This window comes from Fusarium pseudograminearum, chromosome 1 (assembly GCF_000303195.2).
Source record: "Fusarium pseudograminearum CS3096 chromosome 1, whole genome shotgun sequence".
Taxonomy (NCBI): domain Eukaryota; kingdom Fungi; phylum Ascomycota; class Sordariomycetes; order Hypocreales; family Nectriaceae; genus Fusarium; species Fusarium pseudograminearum.
The window spans coordinates 9,217,531-9,235,418 of record NC_031951.1 but is presented as its reverse complement, the minus strand read 5'-3'; the positions used below and the strand labels follow the sequence as shown (position 1 = coordinate 9,235,418).

The 17,888-nt window shown below is 49.0% G+C and overlaps 4 protein-coding genes across 4 annotated transcripts; 2 read left to right on the top strand and 2 right to left on the bottom strand.

Moving 5' to 3' along the window:
* Window positions 1-1,914: 1,914 nt before the first annotated feature.
* On the top strand, window positions 1,915-3,566 carry FPSE_03094 (uncharacterized protein; the record flags this gene model as incomplete). Its single annotated transcript, XM_009256213.1, has 2 exons — window positions 1,915-2,422; window positions 2,476-3,566. The coding sequence occupies 2 exons, from the start codon at window positions 1,915-1,917 to the stop codon at window positions 3,564-3,566; spliced, it is 1,599 nt and encodes a 532-aa protein (XP_009254488.1).
* An 861-nt stretch (window positions 3,567-4,427) lies between these two features.
* FPSE_03093 (uncharacterized protein) lies at window positions 4,428-5,811 on the top strand (the record flags this gene model as incomplete). Its single annotated transcript, XM_009256212.1, has 3 exons — window positions 4,428-4,513; window positions 4,726-4,941; window positions 5,076-5,811. The coding sequence occupies 3 exons, from the start codon at window positions 4,428-4,430 to the stop codon at window positions 5,809-5,811; spliced, it is 1,038 nt and encodes a 345-aa protein (XP_009254487.1).
* Window positions 5,812-7,608: 1,797 nt separating this feature from the next.
* Window positions 7,609-9,937, bottom strand: FPSE_03092 (uncharacterized protein; the record flags this gene model as incomplete). The annotated part of the gene is made up of 2 exons (XM_009256211.1): window positions 7,609-9,454; window positions 9,507-9,937. 2 exons carry the CDS (start codon window positions 9,935-9,937, stop codon window positions 7,609-7,611), a joined length of 2,277 nt encoding a protein of 758 aa, XP_009254486.1.
* A 5,338-nt stretch (window positions 9,938-15,275) lies between these two features.
* On the bottom strand, window positions 15,276-17,167 carry FPSE_03091 (uncharacterized protein; the record flags this gene model as incomplete). Its single annotated transcript, XM_009256210.1, has 3 exons — window positions 15,276-16,230; window positions 16,460-16,602; window positions 16,712-17,167. 3 exons carry the CDS (start codon window positions 17,165-17,167, stop codon window positions 15,276-15,278), a joined length of 1,554 nt encoding a protein of 517 aa, XP_009254485.1.
* Between the last annotated feature and the right edge of the window lie 721 nt (window positions 17,168-17,888).

Here is a 17,888-nt window from a genome sequence, read left to right as displayed (position 1 = left end):
TCCAGACGCTATGTTTCCATAGACGCTCCCTGAAAATCCTCACTAGGACCCTAGACTGGAGAGACCGGGGCCCTGAAACGAGTCGGGCCAACGCCCGCAGCGCCTCCCGCGTATCTCGACATTTTTATCCGTCTGTACTTTTGGTCCAACTCGACAAATGCGTTTCACTAAGAAATAGGGATCGACATTCGTGAAGATGACTACTCCGTAAGGCGAGTTATTGCGTGACTTTGGATGTTATAGCATCTGGGTGTCTCCATTGTCTGTTCCACCATCATAGATTACATTGTCTGACTGTTCCTGCAACTGGGTCTCGCAGGCTCTATGTAGTAGCAAATGCTTCATTTTGGCTCAGGAGAGGGAAATTACACACGGATGTTGGATTACCTAGACCACAGTGGCGGCGTGTCCGAGCCCCTCCTCACTCGAGCAAGCCCACATACAAGTTCATTTATTTTGAATTCCCTTGTAACTATCGGGGTGAATATCCTACATATATTAATCGATTGCAAGAGGAAACAATACGATTCCTTGCTGCAAGTCTGCGTTAAGGTACCTGCAGGTACAAGTAAGTTACAAAGTAAGCAGCTTAATTCCACGAATCACGTTATAGACCAGTGCCTCTTGTGACATTAAACTTGACAATATCCCGATTAACGTCACGTTGTAGGTCAGGATGAGTATTCGTCTGATACTACCAAGGTAGGCAACATCACATTGTAGCAACACCAACAGTAGAGATACCACTCAGTATATGTTAATTCCTAAAGTTTCGATTGAGCAAGAGAGAAATACTCTGTAATCGCGTACCTGTTCTTCAACCAACCAAGGTAGGGGCTGGCCTATCAGATACCCTTATAGCCTTCGCCTCGTCCAGTTATGAACTACTCTCCGAGCTAAGAGACAACCCATATTGTCTACGCTATAATATATGACATGTTCCATATCACGACGAAACCTGCAGAGTTATGGCAACGTGCGACAAAATCTATGTTCTATTCACGAATGTACACCACCATGTTTTACACCATTAACTTCTTCGCAAGGTACACGATGACCGATACTCAAGAGAACTTGCCCGTGCAGAGAATATAAAGCTGGAAGTGAGCTGCAATTTGTCCAATTAAGGAGATTTGATAACCAAAGCTCCGAAGATGTTCGATTAAGCATTTATTTATCACATGACGATGGTAAAGCCCTGCCTGTCCATCTGAAGCGTTGTGTGTAACAGCCCCGACCCGTTTGTTTGATCTGACACGCAAGCGTCGATGTAAAGTGGGAATAAAACCAGGCCAGCCCCTTCCCATCTCAGCCGATATCACATCGTCAATTAACATATTCTTCTCCCTTTGTTTCCGTATCCGCAAGGTTCTGTTTTGACGAAGCTCTGGTCCCAATTTGAGGGTAGTCTATTTACGATCTTGAGCTTGATTCGCAGCCTCTGTCACTAATCTAAAACCACCCTAGACCTTCAGGGTATGCCAGAGAATCGTCCGCAGAATGCAGACAGTTCTACTCCTTGTTGGTGCAGCTATCTTGTTCGCCGCGTATAAGTATGCCTCTGGACTGCGGAGCAATATTGAAGCGGCAAAGAAGAGTGGCTTGCCTTATATCGTTGCCCGTACACCTCCCACCCCCCCTGTTTTGACTCAATGTCCAAAAGCTTACACGCATTGCACCAGCTTGGTCACCAATCTCCGTCCTATGGATATTGAGCTATAGGGGATTGGTCCCGATAATCAAACTGCTTCCTAAGCCACTATGGGAAGAATGGCTAGAGTATGCACATTCACTCTATAATCGAGTCGCACTAACGTTACCGACCACAGAGTTTTGACGCCTGGATTCTCATATAATACACGTCATGATGCCTTTGCGCGCCACGGAGACGTATTTATCATAGTCTCTCCAGATATGCTCTACATGATGACCTGCAATGCTGAGGCTATTCGTCAAATTACGTCTCGGAGAGAGCATTTCCCCAAATATGTGGAATCATACGAGATCTTACGAGTGTTTGGCGACAACGTTCTGACTTCAGAAGGCGCCGTCTGGCGAAACCACAGGAAGGTGACCTCAGCATCATTCAATGAAAGAAACGCTGCTCTTGTCTTCCAAGAAGCTATCCACCAGGCACAGGGGTTGGTAAATATGTGGATGGGACCAGGTGGTGAAGACAGTGGAACGATCAACACACTTGACCAGGACACTATGAGGCTAGCTCTCCACATTATTGCTTATGTTGGATTTGGTCTCAAGTTACTGTGGCCCGGAGAGTCTCTACCAGCGAAGGCCAATCCGAAAATGGCGAAGTATGGTTCGCCAGAGGCCACTGCAGGTCACAAGATGAGTTTTGTGACCACAATTGCGACTGCTTTGGAGTGCATTCTACTCATTCTGCTCGTTCCACGATGGATATTGAGTAAGCTTGACCCGGAGAGGGATTGCTGAAGCGCTATGCTAATAACTCAACAGCAATGATACCTTTCAAGAAGACACGACTTGCAGCAGATTCCCATGATGAGTTCAGCAAGTATATGCACGAGTTGATGGACGAGAAGATCGAAGAAGCTCGAAAAGGCGAGCATGTCGACGGTATGGACCTAATGGGCCAGCTAGTAAGATCTAGTTACGCGACTGGTACAGGCGAAGGCATGCAATCCAAGAAAGGTGCATTGTCACGAGACGAGATCCAAGGGAATGCCTTTATCATGCTCGTCGCCGGACACGAGACCACCGCTGGAGCGCTGCACTTCATCCTGCTAGAACTGGCAAATAATCCAGCATCTCAGAGAAGATTGCATAATGATATTGACGAGATCTTTGGAGGAAAAGAACCAAGCTCGTGGGATTATGATGCCCTGATCAATCCGATGATGGCCAGCATGCTAGGCGCCTGCATGAACGAGACTCTTAGGATGACGCCTGCAGTCGTTGAAATACCAAAGAAAGTGCCTCCGAAACAAGAGCAGGTCATCACTATCGACGGAAACAGCCACCTGATCCCCGGAAGTACAATCATCTCCTTGGTAGCCGTATCGATTCATCGAAACCCACGATACTGGCCTGGGAGACCAAGCCATATCTATGCTGGCGAGGACGACATCAATGACTGGGTACCTGAAAGATGGTATAGATCCTATGAGGCTGCATCAAAGCCGACAGAGTCAGATATTGCTTCCTCTGAGAACGAGGATTTTGGTGGATACAAGGGCCCTGATACAAGCTCGCAGCTCTTTCGGCCAGAAAGGGGCGCATATATCCCCTTCAGTGACGGGCCTAGATCATGTCTCGGCCGCCGGATTGCTCAAGTGGAAATCATCGCCGCGCTCGCGGTGCTCTTCCGGGACTATAGCTTAGAGCTGGGGGTGGATGAGTGGGCAAATGATGAGGATATCGAGAGGATGAACAAAGAAGGAAGACGCGAAGTCTATGCCAAAGCCCAATCTGCAAGCCGGGCCAAGATATTGGGCGCGACCTCACTGTTGACGCTCAAGATGAATGGTGATTACGTACCGGTAAGAATGGTCAAGAGGGGACAGGAAAGGTTTGTGAGTTGGGTATAGATATCATTATGTACCTTGGAGGTACCTAGGATAGTAAACAGGATGGGTGGAGATATCTTTTGTCATTACACATGTACCTAGATCCATGTGTGCAATGTCGTTTACAGGTAGTGTGCTGTTTATGATACACAATCACATGTCTTGATTCTCTGGTATTTCCACCCGCCCTATGAAGCAAATTCTACAAGCAGTATAGAGTAAGTGGCTGTGAATTCAGTGCTTCTGTAACTGAAGCATATGATTGGGCTCGACCTTCAACTGTTCACTCCGGTTAGGTACAATGTGGTATCAACGGAGACGAACGTGTAGCAAAGAAGTGTCGCGTCGCGCGAGTAACGCGATTGCCTGCTCACGATTACTTTAGTAGTAGCTAGGTAATGTTTGCAGCTAGCAAAAAGAGTCGAGTAGTGTAAGATTTACTTTAGTAGTACACTATGCTACCAGGTGGGATGAGGTCATATCATTGCTTCGTTTAGTGAATCAGCACCAGTGACTTCTATCAATTGAGCAAGACGGAGCATGCTGATTGGTGCAAGGTCACGGTCACCCCCCCAAAGTGATCTGCGGGGACTATCGAAGGAACCGAAGGCACGGGAGATAAAAACATATGTAAACAAGGGAAGAGCCCCACTATTAAACACGGGCCCTTCCTTCTTCAGCACCATCGCCCTTCCAACCCGGAACCCCCCCAAACACACCAAGCGAGTTTGTACCTCCGTTCTTCTCATCATCATCATCAGCTCCATTTTGCACATCTCCTGTCGCCCACCAACCAACTGCGACACGTATATATAAATCACGCTACAATTTGAAGTACTCTTCCAATTTCAATTACCTACACACTCTACGCGAATCTTCAATATGTCTACTCATAGATACAACTCGTGGTTAAAGACCAAGAAGAAGGGTGAACTAGAGACCCTCGCTGAGTCTGTTGGACTGTCAGGGTGAGTCAACTCTACCGTCCATCCAGAAATCTCTGTCATGCTCGCGCGCGCAAAAATCGCCAGCACCAGCAACCGGTCGCATTGTCTCTTTGTTCCTATTGTTTGCGACTGGTTGTGTTCAAGCGCAGCGCGACGCGCCCACTTTACCACCATCACGACCCCTCCATGCGCCTAGTAGCCATAATTAGTCGCGCTGACATGAACCAATACAGCTTCGACGGTTTCAAGAAAGACGACCTCGGTGTAGCTCTTGACAGCTATCTTACCGAGAACTCGTCGCGCTTTATCGCCAACCCAGACCTCACTGGCTACTTCAACAGTCGTTCCAAGGCTCAAGGATCCCCAGTCAAGAAGGAAGTTGTCCGCGAGGACAGCTTCAAGGTAGTTCGACGAAGGCCCTCGAAGCCTGTGGAAGAGGAATCACCTGAGTGAGTAGCTCATCATCTTGGCCTTCCTGGCGCCCCTTGTACTCGTGTTAGTCCAGGCGGTGCCGAAGGAATTCTGCCTCGCGCGCGTTGCCATTAGAATCGCTGAGCTAACAAACCCATCGTTCGAGCGATAGGAGTGACATTGCTTCTTCTCCCATAGCTGCCTCTACTGCGCTTGTCGAGACTCCTGGCCGTACCCTGGCGCAAGTCGCGTCAAGCATTACACTACCTGCGCTACCTGCAACTCCCGCCGATGTAGCTCTGGCTGTTGATCGCTCAACCAGCATCGTGCGCCAGCGCGTCTCGTCAATGTACGAGGAAAGTGGTATCACAGAGGTTAGCCATGCGACGCGCGACACGCTCAGCACTGTTACAAGCATTCTCTTTTGCGTCGCAGGCTGGGAGTTGTGGAATGTCCGCCGCGAGATTCTGAGCAATGTTTACGCCTTCACAATCCCCGCCATCAGCACTCTTGGCACACCAGATTACCCTGTCTATGTTCCTGACATGTTCTTGCTTCTTACCTCCAACTTCTGGTCACCTGCCCTGACTTGGATCCTTACCAGCCTTGTCATTCCCTCGTTTGTTGGCTACTTCTTCAACCTCAGCGCCACAAGTCCTCCTCCTCCTTCGCGAGTTCGCCCTCGTCCAAGCTATGCCGACTACGTTGTGGACCCCCTGACTTTCAGCATTGTCAAGGCACTCGTTTCATTTGTTGTCTACGGCCAGGGCGTCAACTTTGGCGGTCTTCTCAACGACCTTTCAATAATGCGCCTTGAGAATGCTGTTTATGGTGGCTACAAGGGCATCCTGACTGGAACTGCCATCACTGGCCTAGTGAGCATCTACGACGCCGTTCTGAGGAAATAAGATGTTCACAGTGTTCAGTAAAGCATGTGGCAAATAAGCCAATGAACCTGGCTCATCTCCTCAAACGTTCAGACATAATATCGCGACGATGGGGGCGAAACCCAGAAGCGCCATGTTATCCTTGACTGGCTCAAACCAAGCCGCCCGGCCTTTGGGCCAAACTTGCGTTTTCGTATTCTTTGGGGTGACGGCGTTGTAGGTTTTAAGTGTTAACGGCGTCGGGGGCGTTTGATACCTGGCGAATGGATTTTCTTTTTCTTGTGCTTCGCCTGCTGCGTCCGGGTTCCTTGCATCACTTGGGCGACTGGGACGCTTCCCTTACCCCCTCTGGTCACCGGAGCGCTTTGCTCAACAGAAAAAGGGAGAGATAAGACTGGAGATAGTTGGTCACGACGCGACAGGATTTCATGCTACTTATATTGGTCTTACATATCGTTGATCCTGGGATTTGGGTTTTGAAGCTGTATATATTGCCTGGAGACCCCTCGGTTGGATTCTTGGGACCGAATACTGAATTCAACTTGCAGCTGGGATCGCGTCCCAAAACAATTGACTGACACGGTAGTTGATGAAAAGCGGTCTCCATCTAGGCCATGAATTTCGAGCACTTTGTAATGGTGACCTTGTTTACACTTTTCCCTTAGTGGTACACCCTTTGACTAGGTGTTGCTCTTATAAGCAAACTCAATACCATTCAGTATCTCAACAACAGGTCAAAACGTATATACCTAGGTAACTACTAATGGTTATGTGCTGTGCCTCACCCCTTATGATTGCTTTGCAAAGATCGAACGGAACGGCCATTTCCTTGTCATCGTTGACAGCAACCTTATGCACCAGGGTATCTATCGTCTCAATCCGAGACGGAAGCACCTCACTTACTCTCCGGCAACGATTCGCACCTCGTGACTTAACTTGTTTATCAGACATTGGAGTTCAATGTCTGACCAGCCATCAAGGTGTTTGAGGGATGCATGTCAGTTGCTCCGTTGAATAGCCTTAACAAGTAGACAACGTCTATCGCACGTTTCGCCCAAGAAGTTCATTCATCTTAAACAACGCCATGCATCACAAACAGCACTGATAGGTACACGACGCGGAATCGGCTTCGAAATTGGTTTCAAACCCTGATAAAATCTCACTCCAAACTGCCACCTCTAATACTATGAATCTATACAAGTTGCACCATGTTCACATGTGTCTTCCCAAAATCCCCCCCAGTCCAAAACGCCCTGTAGCATGGGCGGAGACCCTTTCCGCGCCTAGTCCTGGATGTCTCGTACCCAGAAATGACATGCCACACTGATTGATAAAATGAGAACAGAGAATAAACAGACGAGTTAAAACACAGGTTTTTAGTGTTGAATGATGCAGACAACCTCATAACATTCCCAGTCGGGAATAAGAAGAATTGATTAAGACGGCGTTCTGGAAACCCTTGACTGCAGAGAATACCCAGACGATGGAAGAGAAAATAGAAGGTAAGGTTCAAATAATAAAGTGTCTAGGTAAGTCTAGGACAAGGTCGCTGGTTCCGTAAACGGAATGCAAGCCGGGCGAAGGAAGTAACTGATAAAATAGATGCATAGAATTCGCGTCATCACCCTTCTCATCGTGGTGTTGGGAATCGGATGTCTTGCCATTCAGTAATAGTCGTGGGTATATTTGTACAAATGCTCCTGCAAATGCATATGTGCGTGGTGATGTCTGTCGTGTGCGCTGGTCGAGGATGGACAAATAGCGTCGCCTTGCTCATGTCGGCGACGAGTGAAGGACTCTTATTCTGCGCCCCTCAGCTTAAGGCTTCTCTGAAGGATGCTCAAACTTGATGGGGTGCACCAGCATACCACGCAGACATAAGCGTCCGCTGCTGCTGTCTTTCATCTCTTCCGTCTTGCCACCTCGCTCATGTCCTTCGTTGGCACGGCCACCATGCTTGCCACGACCGTCAAGCTGGGCATAGCCTAACCACCTGCGCCACAAGAGACCGGCAAACTCGCTGTTAAAATACCAGCTGGTGCCCTTGTGGTTGTGTTCGTTGAGCTGGTCAAAGGGACTGCCGGGGCCAGATGTTGAGTGGTCACGACCAGCGTTGAAGGCAGCATCGATTTCGCTAAAGGGGTACCAGGCCCGGTCCAGGAAGATAGGATGCGGGGCATACACTCCCTTCATACCATGGTGAAACGCAACGGTAGGTGGGAACATCTCCGAGAACATGGTGTGGTGGTATCGCCAGACTTCCTCGTGCATCGACATTAAAAGACGGCGACTAAGACGAGAAGCGGTGATGATGGCGCATCGTCGAGGAGGAGGAGCCTTGTATCCGGTAGCGTCATCTGAGAAAACCCAGCCGGATTGCTCAGTATCGAACAGAGGGTTGAGGGTGATGATATCAGCGTCCTCACCAACGCCACACTTGGAACGATCAGGAGCATCAGAACTACATGAAGCAGGCATCATGGATTGACCCCATTCATCGTGTCGTAGTTGTTCCTTGCCTTCGAAGGACAGAGGACCAAAAATGGGAGCGCGGCCAGACGCCAGCGTGTCATGTTGAACAGTCTGAGAAAAGTTCTCCCAGGTTCCGTGGTAAGGGGGAATGTAGTAACGAGCGCTGCGCTCCCAGAGAAGGGTTCGCGGCTGCTCCTTAGCCCACTTACCAAGACGGTCAAAGAACTCGTAGTAACTGCCGAGGTATCTCATATCCATCTCCCAGTTCCAGTAGTGCTCATATTCGGGGTGCTGCATGGCGAAAACCTGGAGTGGGAAATGGGCGCTTCGGTAGATACCGTGAATATCGGCGCCACTGGGGTTTTCAATCGTCTCCCCGAATCGACCGGGGTACATGAGTCTCATTTGAGGCTCGCTCCAAAGTGAAACTAGACCTCGAAACTCGGCGGGAACGTTGTCGTTGATGATGCGCTGTACAGTCCACTTGTCTGACCAGATGGGCTCGTCGATGTTTCGTACCTGCATCAGGAAATGAACTTGATATTCACCGCCCGATCGCAGCGAAAGCTCGCTGATAAGGGCACGGAAGTTAAGGACAGCAAGTTCAGTCCACTTGAAGCCAGTGTATGTACGGACAACGACAGCGATGCGTCCTTTCTTGTTGCTGGTTTCCGAGAGCTCGCCGGTATCAGCGTTGACCTGCTTAAAACGATGCTTGTTGGCCTTGTAACAATCTTCCTGAGCATCAGCCCAGTTCACGTCGATGTAGTTGATTTTGCCAGTTTCTGCCCAAACTGCCTCGTTTCCAGATGCCTCAGTGTCAAGACCGGTATCCAGACCACCTTGGGCTCTGCTATAGCCCAGGCCGTAAGGTCCGTATCGGCTGAAGCGGTCGAAGCAAACATCGTCTCGAATGCCCAGCAGCTTGTAGGAGCCAATCGCGGGATCAGGCATATGCTGGGGAACACCGTTGAAAGCATACAGATCCGGGGCGGGGACCGTCTTCTTGGCGTCGAGGTAGCAAGTCTTGACATCGCTATCATGATCATAAGGGATGTACTTTTGAGGCTTGGGCACGTGATCGTTCATGGCAGGAGAAGGCAGAGGAGCCTTGTCAGTGATGTTGGGGTATTCCGTAATCAAGTTGGCCTTGCTAACGATGGTTCGGAGACCGTGAAAATAACCGTCGAGGCTAGAGGTGGAGTTAGCAACAGAGAACAAGATAACGAAACGTGTGAACGTACTGAGGGAATCTCAACCAAGGCATTTTTTCAAGCTGCGCAGCAACTTCCTTCTTTTCGTCGGCGGTAACATACTCGTTCTCCGGTACGGTTTCGAGCTTTCCGTCACCATCCATGTCACCAGTGAGCATGACAACAGTCTCGCCCTGGGTGTTCACGACAGTAGCTGTCGCTATAGGTTGTTGAGTCTTGGTGCCGCTCATCTTTCCAACACTGTAGCCAGAGCTCCTTGACTTGACAAAAATCAGAGTGATGAGGAAGGCTACACCCAGAAGCCAGGTGAAGACTCGCCGGGCATGGCATGGACCCAAGAACGACCGGATCCTAAGTCTTGGCTTCTTGGTCTTTTCAGAGATGATGGAGTAGGGGAGAAGAGGATCAATTTTCCTGCCCGAGGGGCCTCGCGAATTATTGTTGTTGTTGCGGGCGGCCATGGTGACTGAATGGCGCCGCTGCATACTAGGCTTAAGAGTCTGGCACGCTTAGGCCGATGATTTGTCGAGTCGCAGGGGTTTGTGCGGCAGATGCTTGCAATGTATAGATATAGGCGAGACAGGTGGTTGCAAAAATTATCGTAGATACGGAGCGAAAGTCGTAGTGGAGCCGGCCGACATCGAAGGATTCGTTGAACAAGTTACAGGTACAGGCGGATCTGGCCGGAAAATCAATTGAAAGTAGCGACTGGCAGTCGTCGAGATATCCTACAAGGAAGGTCGACGAAAGATGTTGTCCAAGTAGGAGCGTAAGTTAGGCGGACGAACAATGCTACCTCGTCACGAGACGGAGGTAACTAGATGAAAAGGAGATGAGGCGGCTGAACAGCACAATCGCACGGCGCAACACGCAAAAGCTTGAAGCAACACGGAGTCCCGGTGCTTGACGACTTTGCGATAAGAAGCGAAGCAGAGGGCGTCGTCGAGGAGAGCGATGAACAGACCGAGCGAAGAGCGGAAGGCGTTGACGAGGGGGAAGAGAAAGGAGGGGGGGAAAATAAGAGAAAAGAAGTTGAACCAAGAAGAGATAGGAGGGAGAAAAAAAAGCGAAGACAGACCAAACCAGACCAGGAGAGGAGAGGCCAGCGCAGGGGATTGGGATTATGGACACGGGAGGGACAAGGGGTTACTACCAACTACGGTATCCTGGGCTAGGACCTTGCAGAGGGCGATAGGGGGACAAGGGAGGAAAGAACAGTGCAGCAGAGGACAAATGTACTTAGGGGGAGGGGCCCGCTACGGAGCCCGCTAACGGGACCAGGAGGGAACGGAAAGTACAATTATGGGACCTACAGTAAGTTGGGGCTGGTAGGTACCTGCCTGCCTGTAACTGGGCAATTCAGAGTACCAAGCCGTGATAGGTGACTTCAAGTTGAGGTGAGATTCATCCAATGGATAGGCTGGAATCTGGGCTGAAGATGTACTGTGCGATTCCAAAGCTCATTAATCAATGCCGCAACAGTAGTTAGCGTTTCCCTCTCCTAACCATTCCCTTCTTCTCTAGATAATTTAGGCCTGCATTTGGTGGCGGCTTATCACCTGGGCAGCCAGTAACCTTAGCTGTAGCTCGGAGAGCCCGGGAGGCATAATATCTATGTAGAAAAGCAACGCACAACACCATACCGTACAGCACGGCGCAGAGTGCGCTACAGTGTCCGATATCTTTAGACGACATGGATGGCAGTGCTTGGTATCACATAGGGGTTCAAATAAGCCTGTCTGTGGCAGTGTTCTGCTCTTGCAGGCCGCTCAGATGTGCATTTTGCGGGTATCGAGTGCTAATTGTATGATCCAAGGAGCTGGTCCGTAGGTAAGTGATGTTGATGTTTGGTAGAGTAAAATCCGAAGTGAGCAATGTGTCCTTCATCTGCAGTCCGAAACCAAGCTCATGCAGGGAAGGGAAGCTTGTGCGTGCAAAGCCAAGTCTTTCGCTAACAAGGGATCTTGGGTCAAGGTCAGGCATTTGCACAACATCTAAGAATTCAGACTGGAACAGAGATCCATTCAAGCTTTGGGAAATGGGTCCCCCGGGTCTTCCCTATATGGTAAGAAAAGGTTTCTGAACACAACCCTCGCCTTCTTTTTTGCACCAGAAATTGCCGAGAGAACCCAACGACTGGGTCTTGCTTCCTCAACGTTTGCTGAGACAGCGTTGCCCGGGGGCAGGAAAGGTGGAGGTCAACTTCCAATTAGAAACGCCATTCGAATCTCATATCCAACCAACGTTAGAACTTCTGAAGCCATCGGGGTTTTATCAGTTTCAATTGGTCGGGAATTCGAACCTGGCTGAACCCCCGCTGATCTGACATCTCAGTCAATCAATAGCCCGTTACCTAGAGGTAGGTCCTAGAACTGCATGTAGGTAGCTGTCAACAATCAACAATCAACAAGAAAGGTTCTGGCGGTGCCATCACAATCAGGGTGTCGCTCTTTGCAACGTTTTCTCCTACTCTACCATCCAGGCAATGCGTCACAAACCGTCGTATGTACACTGCGAAGTCTGTACTGTGCGGTAGATTTGACGAGGACGATGGCGCTGACAATCTTTACCAGCTATAATAAGCCTTGACGCAAGCATTGCCTCCCCTGTCGTTGCGCCATAACCCAGCAAGCAGTTTTGTCACTCGCACCCCAATCAAAACGGCCAGAAAGCGCACCAGGGCCTTCAAGGGCGATGGGTCATTGGGCCCGTGCCGTGGGTCTTCGAGCGAGGGTCAGTCCGCCCCTATTGTTAGAGAAGGGAGAGGCTTCGCTAGCCGTGGCTCAAGTTTGGCACGCTTCATGATGGAGCTCGAGGCTTCAAACATCACCATGCCTGCAGCCGGCTGTGGTTGCGCGTCCTGTAACTCCTGATCGACAATTGAGTATCAAATTCATGGGTTCGTTCGCATATCAATCGTCACGGCACGTAGCAATACAATGCAACACTGCGGCTCTTCTCTGCAACATTACATGGTGCTGAGTATGAGATTCGTAAGTGTCTGGCGGTTACCGCCGTTTATGCCACTGCTACGATCACTTCATTGATACCATGCTATCAGCTCGTTAACCTCTGAACAGACGAGCGACCAAAAGCACATGGCTTGGAACTTAATCGACACTGGGCATGTGTGATTGGCAAACAAACCTTCAAAGTGGCCCACCTCTTTTATGCTTGTTCTCACTCATCTCGTCACGACGTTTCCGAAAAAGACGAACTGCGAATCTGGAGTCAAATCGGAGATGACAAAATTGCCAGCAAAATGCATAGGGGACAAATAAGCGGCTGAAGTGACCCCCAAACTGGCATACCATCTCGAAACCATCTCCAGAGTCGAGTCCGTCTATCTTGGCCAAGCGAAGCAAAGCAAAGCAAACCCCGGCCTGAATCCGGCCACGCCCCCCTTCTGTAGGAGGATAAGGGTGAGGGAGAGGGTCTTCCCGCCACGCGTCCTCTTGACCCTACCGCCTACTCCAATTATTCCTCAGATGGTTCATGATTGTGGGCATTGATGACGGAGAATTGGTTGGAGATATAGACTAATCCTTTATCCTGTAACCGTAGCTGTAGAAGCCCTGCATCCTGATCCGATGTGATGCGATCTGATGCGAGGCAGGAGACTCAATTATCATCCAAATGCCAAGATTGATTGACCTTGTCAACTTTCAAGAATACATAGTGACATTGACCCCCCACTATCGGCTTTGCCTAGGCTAGATTTCGCTATTATGAATCAAGCAATTGGCCTAGGTGCTATCCGTAGCTGGGTATCTTGATCTAAGTTTAGCACATACAACGTAGCAGGTACTCAAGACTCGTCCGTTACGTGCTTCTGAGCCAAGCTTTCAACCCGGCATCAGGAAAAGAAGAGAGAAAAAGACTTCAACCTCAACGCCACATGTAGCACGATGCGTGAACACAAAGACAAGTGAAATGATGTTGACAAACAATGCCATGTAGATAGCACTTCGTCTCAGGCGGCTTCTCACCAAACATGGGCCCGTTTTTAACGGCGAGATTGCCAAGGGCTGCTCACCTACTGACACGAACTTAGACGTTCTAGTGCAAGTAAGCCAAGGAAGAAAGCGAGCCAATTCTGCAGCCAGCCCTGTCAGCTCGGGTTTTTTTCTCTTTTGCGTCTGGCTGAAATGGATGATTTATGAATCAGGTTGTGATGTATGTACAGAGTACGGAGTAGATATCTGTCAGTCGTTGTAACATCGTGTCACTAACTGGCTTTTCTGTTGCCGCATGATGATGGAACGGCTGTGACTTGGACACCTAGGTCTGATCAACGGGTTATACGTATACTGCTGTTGGAGATATAGTGTATATGCTCCACGACAGGACCCTTTTATTGATGATGGAAATATACCCGTTTCTCGTGTTTCAACTGTGCAACGCGTCGTTGAACTGGCAGTGGAGGCTGGTTTAAACCTAGAATAGGACATGCCTGATCCACGACAAACAGAATGATGATGCGTTTAATCGTATTCGTAGACTCGTCGAGCTGAGTCTATTCGGGGGTTAATATACTACTGCTACTGTGCATCTAATTTACCACCCATATCCACCACGATTTATAAGATAAGTAGGTAGTATTCGCAGACTCGATCTGCTCAGTATTTGTGGTAATAGCTCAGGACTGATTTTATGTATTCTCAATCTTTTAGATCTGAGTCTGACAGTTTGTAGAGTAAGCCCTCATCCCGATTGATACTAGTTGAGTGCATTATTCTGAAAAAGCAATCTCCAAAGATGCTCGAGGTCATTTCAACAGAAGCGGGTCTAGCAGTGATTCAGTCCAATCCAATGCTGACAAAATGAAATGCATGCCTGCCCCCCTGCCGAGTGCCAACCCAGTTGCCCAGCCCTGCATTTACATCTGCAAGTGCATGCCTCTAATCTACATAAACAATTTCATGTTAATTTCGGAGCCTTTTCCCATCTCAATTAATTGCTCAGAATGAGTTTGATTGTTTGATCCCCGGCCCGGAATCCATTGGAAGTTCCAGACGTACAGTGCAGTGTTACCGTGACTACCTGGGTAACACGTCTCGACGAGTATCTTTAAATCGGAGACTCGGCCTATTGCTCTTTATCGCATCGTCTCGTATTCTGTCGGCCAACAACCAACAAGCGGACGTTGGAGCTAACGTGTAACCTTACTAAGCCTAATCCTAAGCCTAATCACAAGTTAGTACGACTGAAGTAGCGCTGCGTTATCTCATGACTGCACATTACACCATTCCCCTTCTGAGGACGCCACAAAAATGGTAATCCCTCGATCCATTGATGACATTTGGCAGTGGAAGATGGATACAGTACTCTGTATCCGTACAGTGGCACAAGACCAGTTTCGTCTAAACCTGGGGTAACCGATTCTATTTATACTCCATATTAACGATGAGATTCATTTATATAGCTTCTTTTTCGCCTTTATCTCATATACAAGATCAGAACGGTTATTGGTAAATGCAGTTGATCAAAAGTGTTTGTTTCTAACTCGCTAGCACAATATGAACCTCGATACTCATACTTCAGTCAAGCGTCTCGCCATCTAGCTGTTGGCACTCTTGCATTCCTAAAGTTCGGCAAAACTTGATTGCTTTGTCTTGTAGAAGATCGATTTTGACCAATTGCGCCTTCATGACATGTCTCGGGCCCAATGTCTCGGTTTTGCTGTTCTGGACAACTCCTCTCAAAGCGCTGCGCCAGGCCCGATACTCGGACGCACTTATATCGACCAGTGTTAAGTACTTGCATGTTGTTCTGTCCTATGAGCCATCTAAGATTGACCTATTTCTCCCCTGAAATCTCAAGCTTGGCCTCTCTTCTTTCTCTCCAGCACTTTCCCCATCGAATTGCAGCCATGGTCGCTAGAGCTGAGACTATCAAGTACGCTGCTGATATGGTGGAAAACCATCCAATACCGACTGCCTCGATAGCTGGTAGAACTACCGCTGAAGCTACGCATCCGACCAGGTATCTTGCAAAGAAATTTGTTGCGGCCACTTCAGCTCCTTGTCCGGGCATCACATCGAGACAGTACGTGTTGTACGACGGGAAACAAAACAACTGCGCAACGCCCTGTACAAACATGGCAATGACAGGAACCGGGATACCTCCAGCCTCTTGGTCCACAGTCCAGCCATAGACCAGCATGCTTCCCGGGATTATTGCACCCATAAAAGGTACCGTAGATCGAAGTCGGTCCTCAGGAACACGAACGCCACGCTTCTTGATCCATCGCCTCACAGTGTAGTCCGCCCAATGACCCCCCACAAATGTTCCAGCCAGATAACCGAAGCCTGGCGCCAGGTAAAAGAGACCCGAGAGCAGCGGCGACTCGAGTTTGAAACGTGGGTTCAACACGTATCGAATCGGTGTTAGAAGGCTGTACATGTTCCATGTCAAGGATGCGCTGCCGCCAGCCACCAAGGCAATATTGGGATACTGGAACAGCCGCAGTACTCGCATCGGGCTGATCATGCTCAGGATTGTAAGTGCCCTCTTCTTGCCCGAAAGAGTTTTCAGATCATCAATCTTGAGGTGGTGGGCTGTTTCGGTCACAACGAAATAGACGCCCAGAAATCCAGCTGCAGCCAGTGCTGTCTGTAACCAAAATATGCTTCTCCAGGACGAATACGTTACTACGATACCACCTACGAACGGCCCAAAGGCAGGACCAACAAGGGTTCCGGTTAGAAACCAACCCATGGCTGCACCACGCTCTGTAGGGCGGTAGATATCACTATCAAGAGTCAGTATCATATCTTGAGCATGGTTACGGGTTTGTGTTAACAGGAGAGCCTGCTTCTGCTATCCGAGTTCATAACAACAGTATATATCTTGTTCGGAGAATGATGGGTATAGGCTCGTGTCGACACACAGAAGATAACCTACAGTCTTGCGGAGACGACAACCACTCTGAAAAGACCTCGCAGCTGACACGAAAAAGAGAAGAGACGGGATTGACCTACCCAATACATGCTGGGCCAATAAGGATAAACGCCGTTCCACCGAACGCGGAAGCGGCTCGGAAGACAATGAACGACGCGAGGTTTGGAGCCAGTGCGGTTGCCAAACTCAGTAGGAAGAACATGGCTGACGAGTATAAAGCTACCTACATTGTGGGTTAGCATGTATCAATACTATGAATAATGAGGGCATATCAATAAACCATGATGGTCCGATGGCCTTGACCTATTTGGAACAGCATGGGCAGTGCTTACAATACGTCTTCCATAGACTTGACTCATGGGGCCCCAGAACAAAGGAGACAAGGCCATGACAATCATATATGCTGCGTTGCTCAGATTGATGATACTTCCGGACGTGTTGTAGGTTGCCGCAACCTCTGGTGTTGCTGCCAACACGGATGTACTCGATATGGGCGATAGAAACGCCCCAAACGACAAGACTGTAACTATAGCTATCTTTCGTCCTCGAGACACCTTGTCAAAGATCTCGTCACCAGCCTCCCGGTAAGGCTCATCGCCTTCTGGAGTCTCTATCGTGGCAGCTGGCTCGAAAGCATCGGGACCAGAGATGTGTGACGTTGCTCGATTGATTGTTTCTGTAGCTTGGTTCGGGTTCGATGCCATGATCTGTAGTGAGGCTTCTGTATCGCCAATGGCTGATGAGATCGACGATGCTTCGTCATGCGAATCTGTTAGTGATGTCTTCATTGTAGCTTCTTTTGAGTGTTCTTGGATCAACGTTGATGTCTTGGAGTAATGTCGACTTTCATTTCTGACTCCTTATAGAGCGAATTGGTCTCTTGACAGGTAGTGCATACAATGGCATGCAGAATATTGACGACCGAGAGGATGTCTTGATGTCTTGAGCAAAGCAGCAAGCATATCATCAGTTTGTTTATGAAAATTTTACAATCGCATCCTAGCAAAGCCATTACCGATCTTCGGAATTCCCCTCCTCCATTCCTTGACTATATCCTAGCTTGAATTGATCAATCACTCCCGGATCCATGGATCGTAGTGTCTCCAGAACCCACTCCCACTCTCCTTATTCACCAATACCGGCAATCAACATCCGTGTTTATGCGGATAGACAACTTCCTCTGGCGTTTCAAACCGTCGCTTGCCAGAAACTTGTGCACAAATGATCCAATCCTGACATGGTTTTGTACGGGAATAACCCGGACGAATAAGTTCTTAGGATGCGGTCTACAGAGTCGGAACGGTGCTTCCGATCACCGTCGCCGGAATCCACTCTTTTCGGGTTGCCGGCCGAACCATCGGACCATCGAGGACCGACCAGTCAACCTCTTATCGTTTTACCAACATGAATAATCACTGTTACAAAGCACAGAAGAGTCACAGGGTTTGTTTGAATATGTTTATCTAATTACTTTTGCGTTTCTATGGACAAATATGAATGTTCGGCGCC